The sequence below is a fragment of the Perna viridis genome, chromosome 9, assembly GCF_037379345.1.
Source record: "Perna viridis isolate PV_CMFRI_1.1 ecotype Kerala chromosome 9, ASM3737934v1, whole genome shotgun sequence".
NCBI lineage: Eukaryota > Metazoa > Mollusca > Bivalvia > Mytilida > Mytilidae > Perna > Perna viridis.
Genome location: NC_142453.1, coordinates 21,334,493 through 21,361,664, shown reverse-complemented (window position 1 = coordinate 21,361,664; position 27,172 = coordinate 21,334,493). Strand labels below are relative to the sequence as shown.

At 32.1% G+C, this 27,172-nt stretch overlaps 1 protein-coding gene across 1 annotated transcript in view; it reads right to left on the bottom strand.

Annotated features, from left to right (window-relative positions):
* The window catches only part of LOC148607302 (uncharacterized), a 30,211-nt gene extending 8,962 nt beyond the window's left edge, over positions 1–21,249 (bottom strand). Inside the window, 5 exon segments of the mRNA XM_088543473.1 lie at positions 813–1,086; positions 6,749–6,981; positions 8,872–9,148; positions 16,305–16,371; positions 21,083–21,249. Of these exon segments, the coding sequence (XP_088399599.1) occupies positions 813–1,086; positions 6,749–6,981; positions 8,872–9,076 (712 nt within the window). The 5' untranslated portion in view covers positions 9,077–9,148; positions 16,305–16,371; positions 21,083–21,249.
* Between the last annotated feature and the right edge of the window lie 5,923 nt (positions 21,250–27,172).

Genomic DNA, 27,172 nt, shown 5'->3' with positions numbered 1-27,172 from the left:
ATTATTTCTCTATTTTTCTATTGCTAATGGTATCTTTATTTGCCTCTGAATTGTCTCTGAAAAAAATTGTATTTGCAGCATGATGATCCATCCTTATAGTTAACATCTATCAATACTATTAATATGCCATCCTGATTCAATGGATGACAAAAGTCAGTGTTTTTCATAATCTTTGTCCAGGAAAATTTCCTTAAAAAATTCCCTGGGTTACAAATTTGTCTATGACCCTAAAACACTCAACTCTTACGATGAATCATATTATTTTATCAAGCTATATACCACAAGCTTTCACAACACACTTTTGCCTAATAAGCAGAGTAAAATGTTATTTTTTTATGATCTACAATGTCTATAACTAAAACAATCTTAGTTTTAGAAATAATGAAGTTGGGGGGCAAGCAAAAGTAAAACAAAAATAAAGATCAAGATGTTAATGCGGTATACCATATTTGAAATCATTCTAATCGAGTGAATAAATGTAGGTAAATAAATAAACAAGATTGTGATTAAATGGAAAGATGATGATCAACCAAATAGACAAGGTGACTGTACCTGTGCCCCTACTGTACAAATAGACAAGGTGACTGTACCTGTGCCCCTACTGTACAAATAGAGTACCCTGTAACAATGTCAGAATCTTCTTTGATGCCCATCTATGGTAGATTACGATTCAAAATCCTCTTACTTAACTTTGCCAAAATCAAATTAGAGGTTATATACAGGACATGGTGATATGCCAAAAGATGGATAGAGACTAAAGAATGAATTGATGGACAAGGCAGGTACAATACAAGTGGGGTTTAATGATATACCTGCATCATTATCTGAATCAGACTCCTCCAGTTTTCCTTTTTGTCCCTTTTTAAATAACTGATGATATACCATCATTTCATTAACTTGTTGTGTTAGTGTCAATACAGATTTGTGACTCTCTTCAAACTCTTGCACTTGTTGTTTTAAAACATTTATTTCAGCATTTGCTTGTTTGATATCCAGCATTAATTCTTGATTTGATTGATCAATACATTTGGTCTTTAACTTTATTGATTCGTCATAGAGTTCATCTCCTCCCAGTCTTTTAATTGCCTGAATAAAACATTAATTAGTTTATCAGCATTAAATAAAAAAATAAATGCTTTAAAGAGCACAGCTTGATTCAAACACAGTGGTCAAACCATGAACAGTTGGGGCAAATACGGACAAAACATTCATAAAATAATATTGTTTAGGGCTTGAATTGTGATTATACAGTTGACACAAAATAATATTCTGACAGAGAATGAAACTGTAAAAAAAAACTTAAAAATTTTATTTAAACATTTCCTTAATTTGACCCAATATTGATAACTGAACAAATCAAAGAATAATTAAACTTTACATTTCCTTTCTTAGCATTCCTCATGTTTTGACATAAAATATATACATGTAACACCCTGAACAATTATTAATTTCGTAAGAGGTGGGCTAATGCTATACTTCCCCTTCCCAAGATTCCAGATATGACAATATAACTAGTATAAAAAGAGAATAGTAAATGTAATTAAAAAAAAATAAACTATTAATCATTAATATAAATATGTGTATATGTACAAGCTGTTCCAGTGGTGAAAAATATGTTTTGTCAGATTTGTGTTGGACACGACTTGATTATGGATCAGGTTGTGTTCGGTAATTTCGTTAAAACTCTATTTTGTTAAAGTTTGCTCAGTTACTCAGCTGATTGTAGAAAAAGAAAAATCATTATTTAATCTTCTCACTACATAGAATACAATAATTATATTCATGTTATTGGTGTAATTTCTCAATATTTATTTTAATGAACCCATTTTAACATGTTACAGTATGCTTACCTGAGTTGACCTCAAATGACATATTTAAAATCAATTAACGGTTTATCTGCAAGTACACTGAGTAATACCGAAAAATAAAACAACCAACTTGTGTGTTGTATAACTCCAATCAAATAGTTTTACTTTATCTCATGGACAAATAGTATACCGGTAATATAATTAAAACATACTACTGATACACATGTTTTAATTCCAACAAGTACGGACACATCATTCAAGCTGAATTGAAACAGCTCGGAATTAAGATTGAGATTAGATATGAATAAGATAAGAAATGATGTGGCCCCTTTTGACACCTAATTCCTAATTAGTACAAATCACATACCCAAAATTCAATCCTTTTCTTCCTCTTATTGTAAGACAATTTGCTGAATAATGTCAATGAGATATCTAATTATTGTCAAGCCATGAGGATAATGTTTGTTTCAGACTATTTGGGCCCTTCATTCTTAACCAGTTAAAGTAACCCCCAAATTAAATCCAAATTCATTTTTGTGGATTGACACATTTAGTTAATTCTAAAAGAAATCCATTCACATTTACTCAAGCTATTGTCCAAACATCAAGAAACTGCTCGTTTCTGACCCCTTAATTTGGCCCCTCATTTCCAAACAGTTCATGTCATAACCCCCAAAATTAACCTAAGCCTTCTTTTAGTGGTATGACAACTTGTGATACAATGTCAAAGAGATCCAATGACTTATAGCCAATTCATTGTCCAGATATCAGGAAAATGCCTGTTCAAGGCCCCTTTTTTTTACCCCTTATTCTTAAACTTCAAAAATCAAACCAAGTTTTTCTTCTGTGGTATGACACATTGTGGTACAATATCAGAGATATCCATTCACATGTACTAAAAGTAATGTCCAGACATTATGAAAATACTTGTTTTTGGTCCCTTTTTGACCCCTAATTCTTAAACGATTCAAGTCATAAACCACAAAATCAAACCCAGGATTCGTTTTGTGGTATGGCACCTTGTGGTATAATTTCATCAAGATTGATACACTCATAATCCAGTTATTGAACAGACATTTAAGTTTCTTAGGACATTGACATCCAGATTCCACTATACAACTACAAATTTTGTGCGATCGTTTAATACAATGCTTCAAAGAGAGCAACTTGAAATGAACAGAGATTAAACCATTATAGTTTGTACAAGAAAAAACATATCATTCAAGCTTGTTACAGCTTGAACTTTCAATTGTGATCAGACATTTGTCACAGAATAAGAACTTGAATTGACCAGAAAAGAAATAACGCTATTGTGACCCATAACTCCAAAATACATCCAGCTTTCATTCAAGGGTATGGCATCCTGTGGTATAATTACATTTTTTCTCCCTTTGAAACAACCCCTACATCAACCTCATTCTTCCCTCAGTTATATCTTCTTTAGTCAATTTAGTGTCGAGATATAAAGGAAATATTTGATTCTCCCCCCCCTCCCCCCCAACAACAAAATCTGAGACTCATTTGTATTGTATGACACCTTGTGTTTCAATTTCATAGATCTTTTCACTTTTACCAAGTGTACTTAGTTAGCATACACTTCAATATTAAGATAAGATAATATCCATCAGAAAAATACTACCCAAATTATTTAATTCAATAATTTAATAGAAGTCATGAACAAATTTTTGGGGGGTAAAGAACTTAAAATGGCTGCAGTAATATTGTAACAAAGTGATACCACTACACATCATATAGACACAAATGTTGGGCCTACACATTTGAAGCTCTAAGTAGGATTATTGTAGAAATATATTTGTGTCTGGGAGACACAGATGATGTCCCAACACATGAAAGATTTGTCTATTAACACAGTAAATAATAAAAGAACAGCATTCCAATAACCCCCATGTAAAAACAAAAGTGTAGAAAACTTAAAATCAATGAAATCTTCTAAGTCCAAGGGCAATAACTTCTGTAAAAATCATTCAACTGTAACTATGGGTTCAACAAACCCAAAATCAATCCAAGCCTTCTTTTTGTGTTATGGCACCTTGAATAAGTTCATGAAGATCGATACACTTTTAGTCAAGCTGATGTCCCAGCAGCATGAAAATGCTTGTTTCTGACCCCTATTCCCTACGCTGTTAAAGTCTACATGTACAGTTGCGATCACTTTTAACCTCTCTTAAATTCTGTCAGAATCTGTCAGGATATCTGTTCTACGACAGCAGATAGAACAGAAATCCTGATCAATCCTGACAGGGTCTGACAGAATTTAAAATTGTGCAAAAACTGGATAGTCCACCGTTTTTCAAGAATAAATATAAATTAAGGGAAAACAACATTGATAAAGTCAATGATTGCCCCAATTCACTTTATGTAACTGATGCAGCTCTGAATTTTGATTTCAATCAAAATTTTGACCAGAATCAAAGTGGCCCCTTTTTTGCACTTTTTATTTCAATGAGGACCTAAAATTAATGACTAAAATGCTAAATTTTCAATATAACTATCATGTTGTGGCTGCTACACATTAGTTTGAGTCAAAATTCTTTATAAATGTTATATTCTTGCAAAATGTTTGAGTGCACGCACTTTTTTATTTCCATGAGGGTCTTAAATCAATGACTGAAATGCTAGATTTTTCAATATAACTATCATATATTTGTTGTGACATATTAATTTGAGTAAAAATTCTTCAAAAATGTCATATTCTTGCAAAATGTATGAGTGTGAGCAGTTTTGATTTCCATGAGAGTGTAAAATTAATTACTGAAATGCTAAATTTGTCAATATCATTATCATGTGGTGGCTATGACATATTAATTTGAGTCAAAATTTGTCAAAAATGTCATATTCTTGCAAAATGTGAAAGTAAGAGCACTTTTATTTCAATGAGGGTCTAAAATCAATGACTAAAATGCAAAATCTTTCAATATAACTATCATGTGGAGGCTGCAACACATTAGTTTGAGTAAAAATTCTGTATAAATGTCCTATTCTTGTAACATGTATGAGTGCAAGCACTTTTGATTTCCATTAGAGTCTAAATTAATGACTGAAATGCTAATTATTTCAGTATAACTATTACAAAGGGGCTGCGACATATTAATTTGAGTCAAATTTCTTTATAAATGTCATATTCTAGATCTGCAACCACAATAATAAAGTCTAATAACTTTAAAGTAGCAGGTATGGCAAGCAATAATTTTTGTTGGTGCTGCATGCCATACATAAAAGTCGAGTAAAAAAATGATAATCAATGTCAGACTGGTGACTGATCTGAGCGCAGTTTTGTTATGTAAAATGATGGATGATCTGTTTAAAATAAAATAAATGTGAAATAAAAGTATAAATTGACGTTAAAATATATTGCATAAATATAAATATGTATAAAATTGACAAGGAAAACAACGAAAAGCATAAAATACATTGACCAATCTGAGGTCATGTGATGCGATCACTGGTTAAGGTTCTGCCAAAGTCAATATCTAGGTCATTCCTTAATGAATTTTTTTCATTCATAGTTTTAATAACACATCAAATTAAGCACTGAACAATTGCTAAATGTATCTTTATATGTATATAACACACAAGCATAAATCAAACTTAGGAACAAGTGTTTTATAATTTCTATATTATAACATTAAAAGCAAAAATGTAAACAGCATTATTAACTTTAGAATAAATCTACAGCTGTCAAAAACAAGATTTGAAGTCTGAAATTTACATGTATATAGCTCTGTTCCTAAATGTATAATGCAGTGCAAACTAGCATTAATTTTTGAAAAAATTGCCAGTTCTTTAAATTTAGATGAATTGAGATATATTATACCAGCTAAATACCGTCACCAATAAACATAAAATATTAAAGTTTTCATTCAACTCCAGCAATTTGTCACAAATTATTGCTACCTTGCACTGCATTACTCATTTCATAAAAGAATGTCCTAGATATTGACTTTAGCTGAACCTTAAATGGATTGGTTTGAAGGATCAATGAATGAACGGAAATTTATCGGTTATCAATGACCGATCGCAATTTTTGTTGCATGGATCGGTTCAGGTACTGTACAAAGTTTTAGAAAATACTTCTTTTTGGTCCCTTGCTTCAAATAAAACAGAACTACACTATTAGGCAGCTTGACAACATCTATTGGACCAAAAATTGTTTAAATCTTAATCTTACAAACCCTCCTTCCCAAAATTTGACAAATTAAAAAAAAATGAATATGTTGATTTTAAAGTTAATTCTTCTCTGAACCAGAGTATTTCATGCAGAAAAAAACAGAATTTTAATCTATAACTGCATTAAAGATTCTGAATTTATGCTATTTTTTATATAGTTAGTTATTGCAGATTGTTTTTTAATTCACATCTTGTCAAGATAAACAAATAATTGTTACAATTGTTAGATAAATTTCCTAAGAAATACAGAAAAATATTAAAGTATGTTTTTGTCAGCAAAAACATATGTCTCTCTCACCAGGCCGTGTTGGAGTTATTGGCTTTTTGACCTTTTTCTTTGTTTGGTTTTTTTTAATATTACTTTCAAAAATTTACTGGACAAACTGTATCTACTTGCAGATTCCATCACGTCCACAGAACAGCTTCATAAAATTCTGTTGAGAGGCTGCTGAGAATTTAAACTGACAAGGTAATTATGAGGATTATTGGCAAATTTCTAAGTTCAAAGGGCATTACAAAATTGTCTGGTAATATGCACAACTACATTTGATGTTCTTGCTAAATACTAAGTTTCGTAAAATGCAGTTCAAGAGTTTCAGAGAAGTTGCGCTGACAAACTTTGTGATGGACATAATATATATTTGCTTTTAACAAAGTTGGTATTTATTTGTCCTGCTATCCTAAACTAAAAACTTCAAAATTCTAAAATTATGATAACTATGGCCATATATTCTGAAATGAATAACTCTTACATCACTAAGGCAGCTCCAGATATCACTGAATTCACTGCTGTTAATTCTGGAGTCAGAAAGATGTGCCAAGTAGTTATTTCTATAGTATTTAATCCTTGCTAGATCTGCACCTATTGATGTATCACTAACATTAGGTAGATTATCCCATCCTGAGCTTGGTGGTTGTATGTCTGTCAGGTGTTTTAGTAATAATATCATTAGTGTAACATCAAAGTTAGTAGACTCAGGTTTTCCTGAAAAAAAAAAATGAATATTGTGATATGATATTGCAACAACACAACTGACTACTTCTCCATTAACATTTAAATAACTTAAGTAACGGTCTACATATTTCTACTTCTTGATTTCAATTACTTACAATTCAGGTACTTGAAGGTAACTTTCAAAGTTGTTTTCACGTGTGTAAGGTTTTACTGTTAACGAGGTTTTCCACACAAAAATCAGTCAGTGGATGGGACATGACATATTTTTATTTTTAAAAAAAAATTTCATCCATTTTATACCACAAATGCATTACCTTTCTTAAAATATACAGACTGCTACTAAAGTTTCTATGCATAACACCCTAAGGAATATTCACGCTAAGTTTGGTTCCAATTAGTCAAGTAGTTTCAGAGGAGAAGATTTTTGGAAGTTAAATATTTTGTTAAAAACAGCCAAAACATATCAGGAGGGCAATAACTCCAACATGGGTAAATGAATTTACACATACATTTGTCTAGATAGATCTCATCATTCTGAACACTTTACACATGTCAGAATTTGGCTTAGCCTAACGGTTTTGGAGATATAAAACTTTGTTCTATTTTTAGTAACAGTGGCCACGTTTTTCAACATATCAAAAATCCCCACATCAGTTCTCTGCAGGATAATCCAAAGAACATTCATACAAAATTTGGTTCTAATTGATCAAATAGTTTAAGAGGGGAAGAGTTTTGAAAAATAGTTAATGATGACAAAATTGATGGCAATAGCTCACCTGGCCAAAGGCCAGGTGAGCTTTAAATAGGGTTGCATAATAGGCCTTTTTCATATTTCCTTCTTTGACTTTTTTTTAAAACCTAATGGTTTTAAAGATATATGTGAAAAACTACTGTCTGACCCCTTTGTTCTATTTTTAGTAACACCAGCAATGTTTTTCGCTGAATCAAATTGGTCATGTTGGTCAATGACGACGACAAGGGCAAGTGATGGCAATAGCTCAAATGGCTTTCAGCCAGGTGATGAGCTAACAAGAAGATGCACAACAGCATAATTTCATAAAGAATTTGTAAAAGTTTGATCAAATTCCATTAAGATGTTTTAGAGGGCCATATTAAAAAAATAAAAAAATCTGTAAAAGCTTAAAAAAATAGCAGTTTCAGAGGAGTTGCAGATTGGAACTCAGGACAAACAGACAATTGAACGCTTTTTTCAAGCAAGCGGTATAACAAACTGTTACTGATATGTCTCGATGATAAAAATGTTACAGATGAACACTGACAATCATAAGTTGGTTGACGGTGACATTGTTACTAATTTCAAATATAATAGACAATTTATGATATCAATAAAAGCAATTAACACAACCAAAGTTGACAGATTCATTGTTTGCATATATGGAACTGGCACAAAATGATGTTTCAGTAACATAAAATTTCAAAGTCAGTTGACTGTGACAGTGGAGACATATGCATAAAACAGATACAGAATACTGAATAGTGTGATAAAGTGATGGCAATGTCACAACATACCAAATATGATGGATCGTATCAAACTGACAAGATCAAAAAACTGAACATGAACGCCAACTTCCAAAAAAGTGCATGGAGTACCTTATTCACACTTTTCGCAACATTTATTGCAATGAGAGAGAAACCACCAATATGCCTTTTTTATGATAATATTTCATCTCCATTGACCTTTACTTCATGAGACTTAGCTGATGTCATTTGTATTGCACAAGTGATTCCAGAAAAAAAAAATCAGAAAAGTTCAAACTTGGTGGAAGAATTGAGTGGTGTTGAGTCTTCAGGAAACAGGTTGCAGAGACTGGTTCATGGTTACCATGGAGACAACAGGGGGCCTCAAAGGGGCAGAAAAATGCATCTTTGCTGAGTTTATTGGTTCATTTTCTTGCTTACCTGTAGTAGGAAACAGAAGATTCCATTGGTGCTGGTTTATATTTTTCTTATTTTTCGGATCACTAAGATCCTTTATCGCCCGTCTTAGTGTCCTTTCTAGACAAACAGGACTAAACTCACTATCAAACTTGATTCGAACTGCTCGTTGAGATATTCCTGTCAGTAACTGGGCTATGCGTTTATAATTTTCCTCTTCTAATGCCATTGTCTGAGTCCTTTTTTTTTTCTTCTTTAAAAGATATTTTTTGTCCTATTTTAGAACTTTAAACAGGCATCACTGAAATACAGTATCAATAAATTATAAGATGTTAGCTAATGCACAAAACAAAAGAATACACTCAGCCTCCTAATTTAAAACCTTGAAAATGATAAAGACATATGGGAACATAAAAACTTGCAGTAATGTTGAAAACAAATATTAAAGTGAATTATATACATGTAGTATCAAGACAAATAACAATCTTCAAAATTTGGAAAATAAGAGCTTTGCAGAGCACAGCATGATACGACCATAGCGGTCGAACCCTGAACAGTTGGGCAAGTGTGGATACAATATTATTTTTTTTTACACCTGGACATGGGAACTTACAGTTCATTAGGGACATAACAACTGGTTTGGTCACAATATAGCACATAATTTAAAATTAATTAAAGATTTTCTAAATTTGTAAAAAAAAATAAAATTTTTGGGGTTGTGTTACTCAAAAATAGTTAGAGATATATGAAATCTGCCCGAAAAACACATGCAGGATTTTTCAAAAGGAACCAATAAAAACATGTTTAAAATCAGACCAAAAGTAAACTAAAGGCTCTTACGAGCTTGAATCAATCACCTTTCTTGATAAGCAAGATTCTTTTATTGGAAAAGGGGTGATGTTTTTTCAAGGGTAAAAATTCCTAACACTAATAAATATGCCTAAAGAATAATCTTATCAATTTTGTCCAGTAAATTTTTAAAAGTAATAATAAAAAAAAAAACAAACAAACAAAAAGGCCAAAAGGCAATAACTCCAACACGGCCTGGTGAGCTAAAAAGTGTATGAATATTGTTAACATGTGTGAGCAATTTGCCACCATGCTGTAAGCTTGCCACAGACCACTAACAATTGATCCCATAGGGCTCTTTACATTTTTTCTCTGATATTTTTGGCTGTAGCTTGGACAATATCATTTATTGGGATATAGGGAACCACTCAAATTGGCCGGAATACACCTAAGACACTCCACTTGAAATATTGCCTGCTTATACTGTGTGCATGTAATAAACATATAATACATATAAAAACAACATGAGCAAATGTTGTGTGTATGCCTTCACTTCTCCCTGATCACTACCCACTTCTCCATAGTGTCTATCTGAAAGATAAATCACTTTCCCTTTTTTTCTCAAGTAGCCTGAGCCCTGCTTGGTGGACACATTTTTCTCGCTAATCTGCCTGTGCAGGTCCAGGTGTCAAACGAGTAAGCCTGCAGCAGTGCTAAGCACTTCATAAAAGGTTACTAAATAGCGCTCAGAACCATAGCCGGGGACAATGGCCCTCTGCTCACTGAGCAACTGCATTGTGTGCCCCAGGTAGTTGAATGGGGTACCCCTGGCACCCTACATGCTGGAGTTGTCAGGCAATAATACTGAAAACCTGACCACAAAACAATAGTGGTGCATAGTGTTGAGAAAAATGACATGTTCCTCACACGTTAAAGAACCCTGCTGTGATATTCAACAGGAGGAAGGTCACCCTTGGCTTTGGTACAGGAGGCCTTATTGCCCAACTCTACCCATCTCTCACATTTTCCAGTGGCAATCAAAACTCTTTGACCCTATTACCCTTGTGTCCCATCCCATTTTCATTCCATCACCATTTCATGTTCATTTTATCTTCCATTTCATGTTTATTGCCAATATATTGCTGAAATATTCCTGCTTGGGTGTTAGGCACCAATCAATCAATCAATCAATCAATCCACAAATACATGTATATGCATTATCATGCATAGTTGCAGAGAATTGTCTGTAAGTTAAATGCATATCAGAATTTAATGCAATTACCTGGGTGCTGACATAATATCCTTGTCATATGTACGATTTATGCAAATTTAGAATAACCTACCATGTACAAATGTTGAGATACATGTTTGAAATCTGCTATATTTTAACTTGAATGCAAATGTATCAAGGGGATAATGTAGGTCACACAAGCTTAATACAACCTGGATACTGACGTACATGTACCTTCAACTTTGTTGACAACTAAGAATTGTCAATAGTCATGATCAGTGAAGTGGAAAATATATGTCAAAGAATCTAATTCATAGTGAAATATACCGTATATTACACTACTAAGTTATATAAGATATAATATGTCTGAAAAATACTTCGATTATCTTGACCGAGTTTCACCTAGTCCAAACTAGTCTCAACTAGTCTCGACCATGTCTCGACTTGTCTTGACACAGTCTTGACCTGTCTCGACCAAATTTTCACTAGTCTTAACTTGTCTCGACCAGTCTCAAACAGTCTTACCAGTCTCGAATAGTCTCGACTTAGTCTGAACCAGTCTCAACTAAGTCTTAAACAGTCTCAACAATTTAATTCAAAGCTCTCAACAACCTAATTAGTCTCGACATGAGTTATTCATCCATTATAGCATTATAATGTTTGGAAATTGTCTTATTTTTTTTAAAGTGGGGATGTTTATTGTATTTGAAGTATATTTTTCTGAATAAAGATACTTTTTATTCTAATATCTAAATATTAGATATACCTTTACTTTCACATTTCACAACATATTTTGTCAATTTTGTACCTTTAATTTATATTTTTTTATGTAGTTCCTTTTTACCTTTTAAAAGTGGCTATTGTTTACTTATTTGTTATTGTAATTAACGTTTTATTCGCGCCACTTCAAACATATAATATTCTTAATTTTCCTACTCAGGATATATCTAAATAGTTGTGGGCCTTGAAATATTGCGTTTACTTGGGTCTGTAACTTATGAAATAATGAAAATAAAAATGTACTTCATCTTTAAAAGTTACTTAAAACTACACAAATATTCCCACTTTTAAACAAACATTGTAATTGTTTCATAATTAGATAATCATATTGCACCATATGAAGTCCTACGTGTATACATGTCTGTTAATTGCAACCCCACACCTGTGTCAACAGATCCTCGAACCACGAAAAGATAAAACAAACTGTCCATGCTATCTTCAATTGAGGGAAAATCGTCCCTTGAATTAACTACAGATGAAGTCCGATACACAATGTATTTGCAAATCTGTCCAAATGAAAACTTAAGTTATAAGTATATCATCGTGTATGTATTTCAGGGAATTCGATTAGGTAAACGGACGGAAAGTCACAGGACAAAAAGTCACAAATCATGAATAAGACAAAAAGTCACAACAGGAAGTTGCGGTCTGCGACGTCTGATGGATCTTTTAACGTTGTCTTCTGTATGAAGCATGGCTTTTACTACATTGGATGTAGTTGATACACATTCTGCGAAGATCTGGCTGGGCTTGTTGAAAGTGGACTCTGCTTTGTGGTTAATGTTGTTGCGACATCTTATGAGATTTGCTGAGTCTTCTTGTGGTGCATGGTTATGTGGTTGACTTGGTACTGGATTCTCATTGTGTAGGTCTGTGGACAGGCTGCCTCTGCACCCCTGACTGGACTTTCAGGTGCACTTCCACCACTGCTTGGTCTTGCGTAAAGCATGTCTTGTGTAGGTGTAACCTTCAAAGCAAAACTTTGAACCGCCTTTGTTGCTCTTTAGGATCTCCATTTGGAACTGAATGACGAGGCAACAAAGCCTGTCTTTTTTATGCCAACTTTGCAAAAAGCCAGACATTTACTCATAAAAGCCCTACCATGGACAGAGATATATTTTTGGAAAAAAATGAAAGTTAGCTGTCTCCTCTGTATTGTTTTCCTTTCTAGAGAAGCCCTAAATCATCCCATTGATTATAAATTGTTAAATGTTGTAACAACTAATTACTAACTATCACCCCCAAATTGTTTATTTAACAATTAGATTGTTGTTTAAATTAGTACATGCAGGTCTGTCCAGATGTTCATGCATTTCCTTGGAAGCCATACATCTTTAAAATCACACATTGATTGGTCAAACAAAACTCACAACTTTCACTATGCACCTCCTATCAAGTCATACAGATTTTGTAGCACATTCATTGGTCATAAAAAAACTACTGGAAATTTCACTTCTACAAATGTATATCCAACAAAAAAGAAAAAAAAAATAATACTTCAAAACAATCTTAATACCTTTTCCATGAAAATTAAATATTTGCCTATAAATTTTAGCAAAACTCTTATTATTTTACCATAATTGAAAAAAAAAAAACTATTTGAAAAAAAAAAATACAAAACTAAAAATTAATCCCCCCCCAAAAATTAAAAAAAATATATTTCTATTTCATATTTGCCTTAAAAATTATCAACATTTTATGATTTGTGACTTTTTGTCCTCAATTTCCACTGGGACTTTTTATCCTGTGACTTTTCGTCCGTGACTTTTTGTCCTGTGACTTTCCGTCCTACATTCTCAGATTAACTATAAATAGCCGACCACAGGGTTGTGGCACAATCAACATAAACCGTAATTTTTTTAATTTAAGAATGAATTTTTAATATTAAAATACTAGTTTCAAGCTCGAAGTCTAATATTACATGTAAATATATTTTTAATTAATGATCTCAAATTTGGTTGCACCGTTTATCACTGAAATACATGAAGTTCTATTTTTTATAATTATTCCAATAAGGCATCTCTAAAAATTGCATTGTTGTTTTCTCGCTAATTCCGCTCGATATGAACACAAACGATTTATACACATGTATACATAGCCCATGTAACTTATCGAAACAGATAGTACTTCGATTATAAATGGTATTACTCAGTGCGTGATCTATCTGCTGCATATTTCAGACCAAGGCGCACAAATTAATTGTGCATGTGAATTATACATGTACGATACATGTGATGTAAAGGAAATAAGCCTCCGTACCAAACATCACACAATGAAACTAATTAATCGTTTAGGTAATGTGTATGTTTATAGTAGAGCTGTCTAATCTTTAAATAGAAATATTCACATAAATTTTATACATGTAAAAGTGGAGTAAGGGATGAGCCTTAAATCTCCATCCAGATCGGAATTTTATCATTTTTTTTAAATTCTTTGCTACAAGTGTAACTACATGTGTATAAGGTTTATATTTTATTCATATTTCTCGTCTTCGGTTCACTTGGTCAGTACTAGATTTTATAACAATACTTTGATACCAAAAATGAACTATATATACAAGTACAAGTATACCACTAGTATATTACATATTAAATATTTCTACTCAGTAACTGTGTAATGTCACTAAAGATGCAATATACACGCGTGTCACTTAGCAACTGTCAGCTAATTACCATGTGTCTAAATACATGTATTTTATGTGAAAACGTAATTAATTAGGGAATAACAAAGCTCCTGATTAAGGTTTTTATAATATTGGGACTAACCCAAGAAAGGTTCGCCCTAAATTTAGTGACAAAACATACGTGTATATTATAAAGAATAATATATAGAAAAACAGTAATACAAATGTACACATTGACAATTCATCATACAGGTACATGTACATACACGAAGTCCCTTTTAATTTGATACAGGTCAATAACTATACAAATGTAAGAAAAGACATCTTTCACCTCTATATCCCGCATTACTGGCTCCTCTCTGATATACCAATAGACACATGTTCGTTTAAAATAAAATCGATCTAAGTATTACACCGAAACTACCGTCTAAAAAAAGAATAGCTTTTAAACCATAGAAACAGCCTGCTTACATCTCAGATGATTATGACGATTGTGTGTATTGCTAACAAATTCAAACATTCGATTTTATGATGCATAGCCAAACTAAAAGGATTCAATAATTGTATGTTTTTATAACATGTATATTGTTAAACATGAAACTGATATAAATTTGCTGCATGCCACTTGTCTGCTTTTTACTTGATAAAAAGTGAGATAGTTCATAAACCTTTTGTATATTATGTCAAACATGTACATGTAACCACAGAGGCTTATTAGCGACAACTGAACTGTTTATTATTATATTTTTTGTGTTATCATGCGAAATTATGCATCTACAACAAAAACCCGGAACATCCGCTACATATTTTGAATACATATCTCGAAATACTTATACAAGTTACATCTTTATAAAAAAAGATAGCCAGACACATTGTTTTCAGTGCAAGCGAGATTGTGAACTTCTTTTATTTAGCTGTACGACTAGTTTAAAGGAGGGTCTGTTCGATTGATAAAGTCATTCTCGTCCTTTGTGCCAAAAGACGTTAAACCATATCATTCAATGGTCAGGCATTTGGATATTGTTATACCTAAACTTGCAAAGTGAGAATATGTCAAGATGTAGGGTGTCCGTACTTCCGTCAGTCCACACTATCTTCCTTCCTTATGCTATATAGGGGATGAATCTCGCATCTCTCATATCTTCAATTACTTTTAAAATGCTTAAGACATATTTTGGTTTCTCTTCCGATCATACATAGATGTACTTACATTATAGAAAATTAATTGCAAATTAATTTAAAAAGATAATACTATTATTGACTGGCATGATTTTAACCCATTTTCTTCTCTATATACATCCTTTTATAAACTATAATTTTTATTTCATAAAAAAACCGCAAACACAACATAAAAACAAAAAACAAACAAGAATAGAGAAAAGAAGAATTCTATTATTTTTTTTGTAATTAATCTATCACAGGAACATTATATATCAACATAAATCTGTATAATAATGATACAACATTATCATTTTATACGGTACCATGTTTGTCGCTTATGTGATTCAAGTAGTACATGTAGGTATTGTGATTTCGAGGATCTAATAAATGCCACGTGCCAGGCCGATTGTACGGTATATTGTATATTGTCTGAATAGCGTAAATACGTGTATACTTATATAACTTAGTAGTGTGGCAATGATACTTTAGGCCATAAACCATATCATGTTGATAATCTGTGTAAACATAGTCTTAGCCAAGATATAGACAGATCAATAGTCACAACTGCCTTTTTTTTTTTTATAAACAAGTAGGTTCAAGTGTTGAGGAATTAATTGTTTTTCAACAAGTTTGTTCCCATGTTAAGTATAGACGTTGCATATTCTGTGAAATGTACAGAGACAATGTTTTGGTAATGTATGTCATTATTTAATCATGTGATATGTAGTCATTTTCAACAGAACTCAGTAGGAGTGTATAATGATTGATAGAGAAAAAATATCAACAATGCTGGATGAAAAACAACACACACACTACTAATTAATATTAAGAAAATTAAAGAAATGTTTTTTAAAACGCAATAATATTTCTTACCTGGGAGTTGAAGACTGTTTCCAGTTCACATAATTATCGTCAAGGAGCGCCAAGCTCTCATGGAAAGCTGCAAGTAATTTAAACTGGAAGTCAAAAACTATTAAGATAATTCAAAATCTATATGCAGTGTGAATTTAAGAAAATTGATATCTTTATATATCATAATATACCTTAAAAGAGTTCTGAACGTTGTCACTTGACAAACGGGTAAGGTACCGGTCCTCCTGTAAATTTTACTGAAATCCTTAAGTACGTTTGTAACAGATGTGGTTGAAATTATCTCCCCTGACGTGATGAATTTGTTATCCTGATAGATAAATATCGCTATGGAAAACTTTAAATTTTTTATATTATAGACAACGTTTGAATATTAGCCTAAATATGATAAAAACTGCTCATACAATACAAGTAGAAAAGTGCGCCAATACGAGATCTAGCCGTCCAATACAGGATTTAGACGTTCAATACAGTGTTTACCCGTCCAATACATCATATTGGACTGGATAAAATCCATATTGGACTATTTATTCAACAAAGGCATAATTGCGTAAGGTTTCCCATATTGGCTGAGTCATTGATCCTCGGCTAGAAATATTGGACTTCAGCTACGCCTCAGGCCAATATGGCTAGCCTCGGATCAATAACAAACATCAGATTTTTGTCTCACTTGTCAAGATCATATCCCAGTGGAATGAACCCCTGAGCGAACTCAGGTCCACATGAGGGGACTGAAGCATACAGTCACCTGGCCCTCCTGTTACACTTATATGATAAAATACTAGTAATGCTTTTAAAACGGTTTGTAAAGCAACCAAGAAAACGTGTTGCTGGGGTCTCTCCAATCACCTTCACAGCTCAGTAATCATCCTTCTCCATATGATATCACATCTCTGCCACCAATGCCCTTTCATTTTTATTTCAAACCCTCCATAACATTATACTGACTTCTTTCCTACACATTTTGGTAACATTTCAAGGTCATTAGTTTTACTTATAATAAACATTAAATTTCTAGTTGAAATTAGAGTTCCATTATTTTCTTTTAATTTACTTTTTAATATTTACATGTATAACTGTGAAACTAATTAATTGTGTGTTCAAACCTCTGACTTGAAAACCATACATTTTAAGATTAAGCTTGGGGCCTGAATAATATACACCATACATATATCTACTCTCTTTGAATTGTTATATTTGGATGCTAAAATTTAAAAAAAAAAATCAAGAAAGAAAATTTTAAATACAGTTATTAATTTTTATATAACAGATTTAAGATTTATCTTACCAGTTTTATTGCAATAAAAGAAACTGTTAAGATTTTAAATATATGATTAAATTAACTAGTTGAAAATGTATGAAAAATTTAGATTCTGTCCTTTAATTGTTCAACATATATCCTGTGTTTTCGTAATTGATATTTGCAACTGGGATGAAAGGATGTGGAAAAGGTCATAAAACACCAAGCCTGGCACTGATTACTCAGAAAGAACCTGAGGGCAAATTAAAAACTTTAAACATCAGTTGCTGCTGCTTTATGAATCGATTAATTTATTTCAATTACTTGTGTACCCACTATTCAATAACGTTATAATACAGCATTTTTTATAAAAAAAACCAAAAATCTTATATTGCTTTTCTAAAAATCTAAGTCTTAACTCTTGAGAAGAAAAAAGATTTGCTACACTTTAAATCGTCTGAATATAGCTGAAATACTGCTGCTCAGACGTTAAACCCCAACAATCAATCAAGTGTTAAGAATAATCATGTACTTATCATCAAATATCAGATATACATGTATGTAAGTGCAATCAACCACTTTTGTGAAAAAATTCTTTAAATCTTTGGCCAATCCTTCAATCAGTTTACCAATGCCCGATTAAAAAAGCAAAAAAATAACACAAGTCAAAACTCTCTGAATTTGAAAACCTCACACTGATGCATTTGCCTTCACTTACTTGTAGTTTTTTTTTGGTTTTATGTTAATTCATTTTTAAAATTTTATTATAGTTACTTATTCAATTTCAATTTGAGTACAAATTTGAAAACCATAAATGTGACATTTGTAACTTTTTAACTCACTTTTTACTTTTCCCCTTTGAAATTGAACAAATAAAAGCATTTTTCTGCATTGGAAGAAAAGGAAAATAAAACTTTTTGCATCTTATGCACTATTTTATTAAAGAAATAACCAGTCTCTTGATTAAAAATATATAGATTTATTCTTATAAGACTAAACTCTGATAAACCAACAAATTAATTACTTCAAGTGTTTCAAACAAATACTAACTAAATAATTTGCAAATACCTATTTAACTTAGCTACTTGTAACCTGTCCAGGTCAACAGGTACATTTAAAATTTACCTGGGATACCAAAACTTACTTTCAATTAATTGATGGGTTGTATATTAGAAATTACTGAGGTAAACTTCTAAGATTTGTGCCAGGTATGCCAGGTATTGGAGGTATATCTTGCATTTATTAGACTATGCAGTGGCAGTCCAAAGCAAAGTTTTGTCATCAACATGTAACTCAGGATACCCTGATGATTACCTTGAAAGTATATTTAATCTTCATTTTCTTTCTATATAATTTAGGAAAAAATAGCAAAAAAACAGCCTTTTAACCCCTATGTTCTAGTTTCACAAATGTACCAATGACGGCCATATTTTTTAACCAATCAAAAATCCAAGCATTCACTTTTGTAGGATACTCTCTTTAATAATATAAACTTTCATAACATACCTAGTTTTAATTTTTCTAGAGCCATGAAAGAAGTAATTTTTTGTCTGTAAGCACACATCAAAATTGGTGTTCTAAATCCCATGTTTTTGATATGGGACAAGCTCTGATGTCCCACTATTGCCTGAATATAGCTGAAATATTGCTGCGCAGGAATTAAACCCCAATAATCAATCAATCTGACGTCCCACTGCCCAAGCTTGTCTGGCAAATCAGTCACTGGACATGAGTCAGCAACCCCAGACTACTGTAAGCCATTTTAGCTTACAAGGCATTCTTCGCCGAACCCAGAACTGTTTTTCCGATAAAATCACAAATATTTGGAATATCTTTTGCCGGCTCCCACAGATGAAATAATCCTAAATCAAATTTTGCATATGTTGACTTGTAAATGACAAAAAAACAAACATTTTAATTAAAAGGGAACTTGATTTGCTTGCATGTCAAATACATGAATTCACACCTGTCATTTTGTGCTGAATGACTCCAGAGTTGTCTCTAAATAACCTTTTGTTGTCATTGACACAATGTACTTTAAATTGTGATGTCATTATTTTTTAAGTTGGAGGAGAATTTAGTAGTGAGCGCCACGAAGCGTTGTGAGCTCTACCATTTTTACGTGTACTTTCTAAATTTCTCTTAAGTCATGGCCCAGAAGTAACAAAAAGTGACTGTCCTCACAGAGAAAATTCATCATTTCCTTCAATCAAACAAATAATAAAATGTAGGTTAAGCTTACGTTTCAGTAAAAAAGATTCCTCTTTTCTTATAGTTTTCAAGTCTGCTTTCTACTTTGTTTTACTTATTTAAGAAGTGAATGTTATGTTCATAAAAACTTCAGGAAACATGTGGATATACGTACATGTATCTCCACTGTTCCACAGTTGCTGTTGTCAAGAACCTAACCCACCTCAGCAAAAAATATAACTCTGATTATTTGATCAAAATCAAAGCATATCTTTTCTAAGACAGGAAAGGCAATCATTTCCTTGTTTGGCTGTCGTCTGAATTTCGTTTACGTCACATGATATGTGTAAAATATTCCCACCATCTGTGGAGAACTGTAATATTTCCGGTATCTGTTGTACAGAATGACCTGGCAGGCCAAAACTGAAATGGATGTTGCTAGAGATGCCCTTCAGGGATAAAAAATGTAAAGTATTGTGAAGTGCTATTAAGTTATTGACCATTTTGAAAGCGAGGGGAAAGAGGGTATGGGGTTAGAATTTTGGGAAAAAAATTGTCCAAGTTATTCGTTTATTTAAAAAAAAAACTTGTCCATTAATTAACAAGACTACCAATGAAATCCTTTTTATCCATGGAATTTTTAAATAAATATTCAGTAATTAGACTATATGAGCATACAATTTCAAAGACAATTTTATATGAAAATAGAGGTTTACATATAAATATTATTTCAAATTTATTCTTCAAGTAAAACAGTTATAAATTCACATAAATATGTGAATTCTCTTATGTAAATGAAACATTTTACAAAACCAAAATTGGATGTAAAATAACAAAGCTATAAAGTTTTGAAAATTAGGATTCTTAACATGATAATTGTTCATTTATTTGTTTATTTGCCAACCAATTTACCAATTTGACACCTAATGACATGCAAATTAGTGAATATGACATCACTAATGAAACTGGCGAACTCTCCTATAGAAATATTGATTTTGTTTGCTAGTTAAATATAAATAAAAATATTGCACTTGCAAAGGAAAAATTTTCATCCGGGTCGACCCCCCCTCTTTGTAATGTTCAATATTATTTTATTATTTTTTTGAGTCTAGCACAAGACGGTACACCATGTATGGTAAAGCTCACGGTGCTCGCTGATTTAGGCGATGCCTACCCCATATTACGATAACAACGAGAAAATAATATTATTTTGGCAATGGCGTCCACAAGTCATGCAGTGTACATTTAAGTGTCTATCTCACTTCCTCATTTTACTATACTCGAATATAAAGACAAAGGTTAGTATTATTGGCTATGTGACAATACTACCGTATTCCCTGTAGCAGCTTACAAGGGCTGGTGTTGTTACTACAGAAAAAAACGCTTCCTTTTCTAGTTTTCTAGTTTCTTTTCTGAAATGGAAACGACAGAGGTACGGTTTGATGTTTGTTATCCTGGTTCCCAGGACTACGTTTTAAGCCAGCACTCCACAGTTTAGTTTAGTTTCGCACTTTTGGCTAGGAATGAAAAATGACATAAATGGAAACCGGTGGTTGCTAAAGTGATTAAAAATGAAGAATCTATTGTTGATAAGACATTTTCTGAAAAAAAGGTGACTTATAAAAGTATTTTGCAATGTTTTATATATTTTCAATGTTGAAGGGGCTTTTTTTTCAATGACAATTTGACTTCATTGTGAAAGTGAAAGTAAGTCAATTTTTTACAATGCTGGCACGAGACCGCAATTAATTTTCAAGTGCATTTCAATATACACATTTGAGCAGATTAAAAAAATTCCACCGGCGCAAACTGAATAAAACTTCTCTGGCCTAAAGATATGTACAAACAGGATTTTATATATAAATTGTAGAAAAATTTTACCATCATTTTCTGAAATTAATACATATAATTCGGAGATGGGGTAAATATGACAAAATGAACTGAGTTAAAAGTCCTAAATTTTAACCTTCTTCCACTGAACCAAATCACAACTTTTAGTCAGAATTGATTAATGAAAAAAAATCCCGTGTAATTTTAACCTATTTTCTACCAATCAGAGGCAAAACTTCAGCAAATAAGTTTCCAGTAAAAATATGAAAAAATGTGGGAGGTACCTACTACCAAAGTTGGAACTATATACAACGAAAACCAAGGGGAATTAATTGTGTTCTCGTACCTATTAGATCAATAAATGCACTCAATTTGAATAAAAACTGCACTCATGTCAAGATGAACCTTTTTTGACTTCAAGTACAAAGTTTCAGCATGATTAGTTGAAAAATACATAAGTTATAGCAAATTTAGTATCAGTGGTACATTGCATGACTCGCATGTCCAATGGTCGAATGAAATAAGGCCCCTCTAAAATGTACATTTTTTTTTTAAATGCAATATTTTTGTGATTTTTTACATTGGTTGCATCATATTATGTGTATTTGATGCAATCAAGTTCAGTTTACTCAAGTTCCAGCTGCTTTAAGGCCAAAAATTGGGTCTTTATACATGCGGCCATGGTCAATGCACTTTTAGACCATGCATAGGGGTACACATATGAAAACTCATTTTATGATGCTGACAATGACTTAAATTGATCAACTTCAAACATAAAGTGGTCTACACATATCAAATGCACATTGAAAATAATAAGAAGTGGTTTCAAAGCTAAAACTGTCACTCCAGTTTTATGGCAAAATCAGGGGTTTTCACAGCCTTGTCTTAGGATCTATAACATCACAGATATGTGTTTTATTGGTCTGAATCTTTTGTATTTTGCTAGTAAATAATTTAAATAATGTGAAAAAAACCTAATATATTCATTCCATTGATATTCATGCATCTAATGTAAGTCACTACATGTATATACCTTGTGATGTCTCAAAAACACCTAATTTTAGAGTTCCGCATACACTATAAGGTTTCAAAAATGAAATTTTTTGTAGAAAAACCAGAAAAATACAGCTGACTGTCTGCTTATGTACCTGATAAGCTTAGAACCTTACATTATCTTACATTTGTTTCAGATTTTTCATCATTCAAAACCCAAATAAAGGCTAACTTTTAATATCGGACACAATCGCACTCGAACAAGCTCTGTACAGGTCTGGTTTAAATTGATCTGGAGTGACAGTTTTAGCTTTGAAACCACTTCTTATTGTTTTCAATGTACATTTGATATGTGTAGACCACTTTATCTTTGAAGTTGATCAATTTAAGTCATTGTCAGCATCATAAAATGAGTTTTCATATGTGTACCCCTATACATGGTCTAAAAGTGCATTGACCATGGCCGCATGTATAAAGACCCAATTTTTGGCCTTAAAGCAGCTGGAACTTGAGTAAACTGAACTGGATTGCATCAAATACACATAATATGATGCAACCAATGTAAAAAATCACAAAAATATTGCATTTAAAAAAAAAAATGTACATTTTAGAGGGGCCTTATTTCATTCGACCATTGGACATGTGAGTCATGCAATGTACCACTGATACTAAATTTGCTATAACTTATATATTTTTCAACTAATCATGATGAAACTTTGTACTTGAAGTCAAAAAAAGGTTCATCTTGACATGAGTGCAGTTTTTATTCAAATTGAGTACATTTATTGATCTAATAAGGGGGTTGCCTGGGTATCAGAAATTGTATTTGCTAGTATTTGCTGGGGGTAATTTGGTGTTTATTTTCAAGAATTCAGTAAATCCATATGAAATAATAAGATTTTGGCCCTTTATTCTCTATTTTCTGAAATTAAAATAAAAAAATATGGTTTCTATGGGATTTTCCATTGAAATTGCACGTTTGCTAAGGTGCTAGGTATGAAATATAGACCAGTGGGGAAAATATTGTACAGCTTTGAGTTTTTCTCCTCTGACTATACACTAGGAACATCAAATCAACAAAAAACATACTTTATGAACAAGGTTTAGGCAGAAATCTGGCAATTTAGTGTAATTTTTATGAACCCAGTCAATGAAATATGGCAAAATCAGGGGTTTTCACAGCCTTGTCTTAGGTTCTATAAAATCACAGATATGTGTTTTATTGGTCTGAATCTTTTGTATTTTGCTAGTAAATAATATAAATAATGTGAAAAAAAACCTAATATATTCATTCCATTGATATTCATGCATCTAATGTAAGTCACTACATGTATATACCTTGTGATGTCTCAAAAACACCTAATTTTAGAGTTCCGCATACACTATAAGGTTTCAAAAATGAAATTTTTTGTAGAAAAACCAGAAAAATACAGCTGACTGTCTGCTTATGTACCTGATAAGCTTAGAACCTTACATTATCTTACATTTGTTTCAGATTTTTCATCATTCAAAACCCAAATAAAGGCTAACTTTTAATATCGGACACAATCGCACTCGAACAAGCTCTGTACAGGTCTGGTTTAAATTGATCTGGAGTGACAGTTTTAGCTTTGAAACCACTTCTTATTGTTTTCAATGTACATTTGATATGTGTAGACCACTTTATGTTTGAAGTTGATCAATTTAAGTCATTGTCAGCATCATAAAATGAGTTTTCATATGTGTACCCCTATACATGGTCTAAAAGTGCATTGACCATGGCCGCATGTATAAAGACCCAATTTTTGGCCTTAAAGCAGCTGGAACTTGAGTAAACTGAACTGGATTGCATCAAATACACATAATATGATGCAACCAATGTAAAAAATCACAAAAATATTGCATTTAAAAAAAAAAATGTACATTTTAGAGGGGCCTTATTTCATTCGACCATTGGACATGTGAGTCATGCAATGTACCACTGATACTAAATTTGCTATAACTTATATATTTTTCAACTAATCATGATGAAACTTTGTACTTGAAGTCAAAAAAAGGTTCATCTTGACATGAGTGCAGTTTTTATTCAAATTGAGTACATTTATTGATCTAATAAGGGGGTTGCCTGGGTATCAGAAATTGTATTTGCTAGTATTTGCTGGGGGTAATTTGGTGTTTATTTTCAAGAATTCAGTAAATCCATATGAAATAATAAGATTTTGGCCCTTTATTCTCTATTTTCTGAAATTAAAATAAAAAAATATGGTTTCTATGGGATTTTCCATTGAAATTGCACGTTTGCTAAGGTGCTAGGTATGAAATATAGACCAGTGGGGAAAATATTGTACAGCTTTGAGTTTTTCTCCTCTGACTATACACTAGGAACATCAAATCAACAAAAAACATACTTTATGAACAAGGTTTAGGCAGAAATCTGGCAATTTAGTGTAATTTTTATGAACCCAGTCAATGAAATATGGCAAAATCAGGGGTTTTCACAGCCTTGTCTTAGGTTCTATAAAATCACAGATATGTGTTTTATTGGTCTGAATCTTTTGTATTTTGCTAGTAAATAATATAAATAATGTGAAAAAAAACCTAATATATTCATTCCATTGATATTCATGCATCTAATGTAAGTCACTACATGTATATACCTTGTGATGTCTCAAAAACACCTAATTTTAGAGTTCCGCATACACTATAAGGTTTCAAAAATGAAATTTTTTGTAGAAAAACCAGAAAAATACAGCTGACTGTCTGCTTATGTACCTGATAAGCTTAGAACCTTACATTATCTTACATTTGTTTCAGATTTTTCATCATTCAAAACCCAAATAAAGGCTAACTTTTAATATCGGACACAATCGCACTCGAACAAGCTCTGTACAGGTCTGGTTTAAATTGATCTGGAGTGACAGTTTTAGCTTTGAAACCACTTCTTATTGTTTTCAATGTACATTTGATATGTGTAGACCACTTTATCTTTGAAGTTGATCAATTTAAGTCATTGTCAGCATCATAAAATGAGTTTTCATATGTGTACCCCTATACATGGTCTAAAAGTGCATTGACCATGGCCGCATGTATAAAGACCCAATTTTTGGCCTTAAAGCAGCTGGAACTTGAGTAAACTGAACTGGATTGCATCAAATACACATAATATGATGCAACCAATGTAAAAAATCACAAAAATATTGCATTTAAAAAAAAAAAATGTACATTTTAGAGGGGCCTTATTTCATTCGACCATTGGACATGCGAGTCATGCAATGTACCACTGATACTAAATTTGCTATAACTTATATATTTTCAACTAATCATGATGAAACTTTGTACTTGAAGTCAAAAAAGGTTCATCTTGACATGAGTGCAGTTTTTATTCAAATTGAGTACATTTATTGATCTAATAAGTGGGTTGCCTGGGTATCAGAAATTGTATTTGCTAGTATTTGCTGGGGGTAATTTGGTGTTTATTTTCAAGAATTCAGTAAATCCATATGAAATAATAAGATTTTGGCCCTTTATTCTCTATTTTCTGAAATTAAAATAAAAAAATATGGTTTCTATGGGATTTTCCATTGAAATTGCACGTTTGCTAAGGTGCTAGGTATGAAATATAGACCAGTGGGGAAAATATTGTACAGCTTTGAGTTTTTCTCCTCTGACTATACACTAGGAACATCAAATCAACAAAAAACATACTTTATGAACAAGGTTTAGGCAGAAATCTGGCAATTTAGTGTAATTTTTATGAACCCAGTCAATGAAATATGGCAAAATCAGGGGTTTTCACAGCCTTGTCTTAGGTTCTATAAAATCACAGATATGTGTTTTATTGGTCTGAATCTTTTGTATTTTGCTAGTAAATAATATAAATAATGTGAAAAAAAACCTAATATATTCATTCCATTGATATTCATGCATCTAATGTAAGTCACTACATGTATATACCTTGTGATGTCTCAAAAACACCTAATTTTAGAGTTCCGCATACACTATAAGGTTTCAAAAATGAAATTTTTTGTAGAAAAACCAGAAAAATACAGCTGACTGTCTGCTTATGTACCTGATAAGCTTAGAACCTTACATTATCTTACATTTGTTTCAGATTTTTCATCATTCAAAACCCAAATAAAGGCTAACTTTTAATATCGGACACAATCGCACTCGAACAAGCTCTGTACAGGTCTGGTTTAAATTGATCTGGAGTGACAGTTTTAGCTTTGAAACCACTTCTTATTGTTTTCAATGTACATTTGATATGTGTAGACCACTTTATCTTTGAAGTTGATCAATTTAAGTCATTGTCAGCATCATAAAATGAGTTTTCATATGTGTACCCCTATACATGGTCTAAAAGTGCATTGACCATGGCCGCATGTATAAAGACCCAATTTTTGGCCTTAAAGCAGCTGGAACTTGAGTAAACTGAACTGGATTGCATCAAATACACATAATATGATGCAACCAATGTAAAAAATCACAAAAATATTGCATTTAAAAAAAAAAATGTACATTTTAGAGGGGCCTTATTTCATTCGACCATTGGACATGTGAGTCATGCAATGTACCACTGATACTAAATTTGCTATAACTTATATATTTTTCAACTAATCATGATGAAACTTTGTACTTG